The 5,000-nt window shown below is 29.5% G+C and overlaps 1 protein-coding gene across 1 annotated transcript in view; it reads right to left on the bottom strand.

Moving 5' to 3' along the window:
• Positions 1 to 1,699, bottom strand: part of LOC123512757 (meiotic recombination protein SPO11-like) — a 17,193-nt gene extending 15,494 nt beyond the window's left edge. Inside the window, exon 1 of the mRNA XM_045269332.1 lies at positions 1,584 to 1,699. Within this exon, the coding sequence (XP_045125267.1) occupies positions 1,584 to 1,699 (116 nt within the window). The remainder of the gene's footprint in view (positions 1 to 1,583) is intronic.
• Between the last annotated feature and the right edge of the window lie 3,301 nt (positions 1,700 to 5,000).

Genomic DNA, 5,000 nt, shown 5'->3' with positions numbered 1-5,000 from the left:
AAGAGGAGAAGAAGGGAGTTGTAAGGAGGAAGAGTTGGAGGAGGAGGAGGAGGAGGAGGTGGTGGTGAGGAAGAAAGGTATATATGGAGGAGGAGGAGGACAGGAGGCTAAAATGTGGAGAGGAAGAAAGGTATATGTGCAGGAGGAAGAAGACAGGAAGCTAAAATGTGGAGGAGGAAGAAAGCTATAAAGAGGAGAATGAGGAAGAATGAGGAAGAGGAAGTGAGGAAGGATGCTACAAGGAGGAGGAAGAGGAGGAGGAAGAAGAGAGGAAGGAAGTTAGAAGGAGAAGAAAGACTGAAAGAGAAAAGGAGGAGGAGGAAGATAATAAAAGGTAGGAGGAGATGGAGGAGGAGGAGAAAAGAAGAAGAAGAAGAAGAAGAAAAAAAAAAGATCGAAAGAAAGAAAAAGAAAAAGAAGAAATTTTTGAAAGAAGACAATCAGCCCAGGTTAGGTTATGTTAGGTTACATAAATTGACAGATAGATAAATAGATAGATAGACAGACAGACAGACATTAACACACAGGTAGATAGATAGATAGATAGATACTCATAAGGTTCAATATCCAGTGGTATTTTAACACACACACACACACACACACACACACACACACACACACACACACACACACACACACACACACACACGGTTGGTGAATTAATTAAATGCATAGATATTAAAAGTTATATACATTGTTTTACCTGAGAGAGAGAGAGAGAGAGAGAGAGAGAGAGTGCACTGACATTTAAAGAACTAATAAAACACTGGCTTTGTGGTATTGTTGTTGTTGTTTTGTTGTCATTATTATTATTCTATTATTATTGTTATCATTATTATATCTATTATTATTATTAATATTATTATTATTATTATTATTACTATTGTTGTTGTTGTTGTTGTTGTTGTGATGTTACCTTTGTAGTATGTAGTAGTAGTAGTAGTAGTAGTAGTAGTAGTAGTAGTAGTAGTATAGTATTGATATTGAAACTCCCAACTATTATAAGAAATAATAATAATAATAATAATAATAATAATAACAATAGCAACAACAATAGGCTATTTTGATAAAGCATTTTTCTTTTTTCTTTCTTTATTATCAATTTTTTTCTTTTGTTGACACACGAAGCTGTCTAAAAAAAGAACAAACAAAACGTATTGATGAAGCAATAAACAAACAAATAAATAAATAAATACAGTAAATAAATAAATAAAGATACACAACCTAATTTGAGTTAATAAATAAACAAAATTAGCCTTTTCAAAAAATATATATGAATACAAATATACTCTTTCTTTTTAATTAAATCTCTCTCTCTCTCTCTCTCTCTCTCTCTCTCTCTCTCTCTCTCTCTCTCTCTCTCTCTCTCTCTCTGACCTTTCAATATTTCATTATAATTCCTTCTGAAGAGAGAGAGAGAGAGAGAGAGAGAGAGAGAGAGAGAAACAAACAGACAGACAGACAAAATTGAAAAGAAACCAAAAAATAAAGAAAAAATTCATTCCTTCGCTCACTCTCATAATTAACTCTCTGTAACACAAGCTACAGGTGAGTTACAGGTGTGTTGTGCTAATTAGTATCACCTGCTGTGGTCCTGAGTGTCTGTGGGTGGCGGGGCTGGCGCTTCAAGGTCGCCAGAATAAAGAATTGTGGCTCTGAAATTATCCAAAGTCTGCCAAAACTCTTCGTTGACTGCCATCTTGATTTAAAGTCCTAGCGATGTCGACATTTTGGCTCTTTAATATTCTCGTCTCTTTCTCGATTTTTCTGTTGAAATATGTTTGTTTTTTATGTTTTGTTATTTTTTGTTTTTATTTATGTTTTGTTTTGTTTTTCATGTGCATTTTTTATTATTTTATTTGCAGTTAACTTGATTGGAAGCTCGTGATGTTGACATTTTGCTTCTTTGTTTTACTTTTTCTCTGTTTACATTTTAAATATGTTTGTTTGTTTTTATGCTTTGGTATTTTTCTTGTTTCTTATTTATGTTTTGTTTTGTTTTTTATGTGTTATTTTATTGTTTTATATCCTGTCATCTTGGTTTAAAACTGGTTATGTTGACATTTTGGCTTTAATTTTTATCATCTTCTTCGCTTTCCTTTTAAAATATGTTTGTTTGTTGTTGTTTTTTTTCTTGTTTTTTTTGCTTTTTATTTATGTTTTGTTTGTTTTTATGTTTTTTATTGTGTTATTTCCAGTCATCTTGATTGATAACTCGTGATGTCGACATTTTGGTTCATTAATTTTTCTTTTTCTGTTTCCCATTTTAAATATTTGATTTTTTGTGCTTTGGTATTTTTCTTGTTCGTTTGTTATTTATGTTTTGTTTTGTTTTTGTGTGCTGTTTTATTATTATTATTATTATTATTATTATTATTATTATTTATTGTTTTATGTCCAGCCATCTTGGTTGAAAACTTACGATGTCGACATTTTGGCTTTTTAATTTTCTTTTTCTCTGTTTTCCTTTTCAAATATGTTTATTGTTTTTTCATGCTTTGTTATTTTTTTCGTTTTCCTATTTATGTTTTTATTTGTCTTTGTGGGTGTTTTTTATTGTTTTATATCCAGTCATCTTGGTTAAAACTTGCGATGTCGACATTTTGGCTCTTAAACTCTCGTTTCTCTGTGTACCTTTTCTCAATTTTGTTCATTTGTTTTCTGTTGAAGTTTTGTTATTTTTTTGTTTTTTGTTTATATTTCGTTTTGTGTATGTGTTTGTTTATTTAGTTTTTTTTCATATTGGTATTGTCGTTACGTGTTGACTATTATCGTACATTTTTCATACATTTTCGTTTTTTTTTTTTTTTTTTCTTGAATAGCTTATTTTTTTATTGATCAATCATTATAATTTTCAAGGTTTATTTATTATTTATTTTCTCTCTCTCTTTTTTTAGGGTTGTGTTAATGTTCTGTGTTCCGGTACGATATTCAGTAATTGTCGTACGCGGATTGCTCTCTCTCTTCCTCCAGTGTTGAAGAAGGAGGTGGTGGAATGAAGGTGTCTGGAAGCTTAGGTAAGTATTGTTGTTGTTGTTGTTGTTGTTGTTGTTGTTGTTGTTCTTCTTCTTCTTCTTGAGGTTGTTGTTATTGTTATTGTTGTTACTATTATGACTATTATTACTATTATTATTATTATTATTATTGTTATTGTTATTATTATTATTATTATTATTATTATTATTATTATTATTATTATTATTATTAATGTTACTATTATTTTTGTTATCATTATTGCTACTACTACTACTACTACTACTACTACTACCACCACCACCACTACCACCACAACCACCACCACCACTACCACCACCACCACTACCACCACCACCACTATTACCACCACCACCACCACCACCACCTCCACCACCACCACCACCACTTTAGCACACTGAATAATAGAACACTCAAATAAAACAAAATAAAATAAATAAAACACATAAAATAGATAAATAAATAGTCAAAAGTCAAAATAGTCACGGGATAGTCAGAAATAGTAGTTGTTTTAGTGTTTTATGTAATTTGGATAGTTTTTCTTAGTCTTTTTTAAATAATTTAGATTGTATATTTGTTTTTTTTAATAGTTTTTTTCAAAGTGGATAGTCAAAATAGTCAGAAATAGTCACGGGATAGTCAGAAATAGTAGTTTTCTTTAGTGTTTTATATATTTTTGATAGTTTTCCTTAGTTTTTTTTTTATTTAGTTGGTATATTTGTTTTTTTAATAGTATTTTGAAAGTGGATAGTCAAAATAGTCATAAATAGTCAAAATAGTCAAGGGATAGTCAGAAATAGGAGTTTTTTTCAGTTTTATATATTTTTTGTAGTTTTCTTAGTCCTTTTAATAATTTAGATAGTCTATTTGTTTTAATAGTATTTTTATTGATAGTCAAAATAGTCACGGGATAGTCAGAAATAGTAGTTTTTTTTTCTTTAATATATTTTGGATTGTTTTTCTTTTTTTTTTAGTCCTTTTAATAATTTAGTATAATTATTTTTTTTTCTAATAGTAATTTTATTAATAGTCAGAAATAGTCAGGATAGTCACAGAGTAGTCAGAAATAGTAGTTTTCTTTGGTGTTTTTATGTATTTTTGATAGTTTTTCTTAGTTCTTTTAATAATTTAGATGGTATAATTGTTTTTCTAGTAGTATTTTCAAAGTGGATAGTCAAAATAGTCAAAATAGTCACGAGATAGTCAGAATTTTTTTTTTTTCAGTTTTATATATTTTGGATAGTTTTTCTGTCTCTAACAATTTAGATAGCATAATTGTTTTTTTTTTCCTAATAGTATTTTTATCAATAGTCACAAATAGTCAAAATGGTCACGGGATAGTCAGAAATAGTAGTTTTTTTAGTGTTTATGTATTTTGGATAATTTTCTTAGTCCTTTTTAATAATTGAGATGGTATATTTGTTTTGTTTTTTTTATTTTCGAAGTGGATAGTCAAAATAGTCAGAAATAGTCACGGGGTAGTCAGAAATAGTATTTTTTTCAGTTTTATATATTTTGAATAGTTTTTCTGTCTTCAATAATTTGGATAGTATAATTGTTTTTCTAATAGCATTTTACTGATAGTCAGAAATAGTCAAAATATTCACGGGATAGTCAGAAATAGTAGTTTTTTAGTGTTTTATATATTTTTGATAGTTTTAAATGATTTTGTGTATTGGTGCCTGTATGAATGGTGATTGATTCTGTGTATATAATGATGGTGATGTGCAGTATAGTGTATAGTGAATAAGAGTGTGTGTATTGGTGCCTGCATGAATGGTGAATGATTAATGGTGTATAGTGAGGAATGATGGTGTTGTATAGTGTATAGTGTATTGGTGCCTGTATGAATGATGGTGATGTGCAGTATAGTGTATAGTGAATAAGAGTGTGTGTATTGGTGCCTGCATGAATGGTGAATGATTAATGGTGTATAGTGAGGGATGATGGTGTTGTATAGTGTATAGTGTATTGGTGCCTGTATGAATGATGGTGATGTGCAGTAT

Source organism: Portunus trituberculatus, chromosome 34 (assembly GCF_017591435.1).
Source record: "Portunus trituberculatus isolate SZX2019 chromosome 34, ASM1759143v1, whole genome shotgun sequence".
NCBI classification, from domain to species: domain Eukaryota; kingdom Metazoa; phylum Arthropoda; class Malacostraca; order Decapoda; family Portunidae; genus Portunus; species Portunus trituberculatus.
Note: the sequence above shows the minus strand (reverse complement) of the source record. Positions and strands in the feature narration are given on the sequence as shown.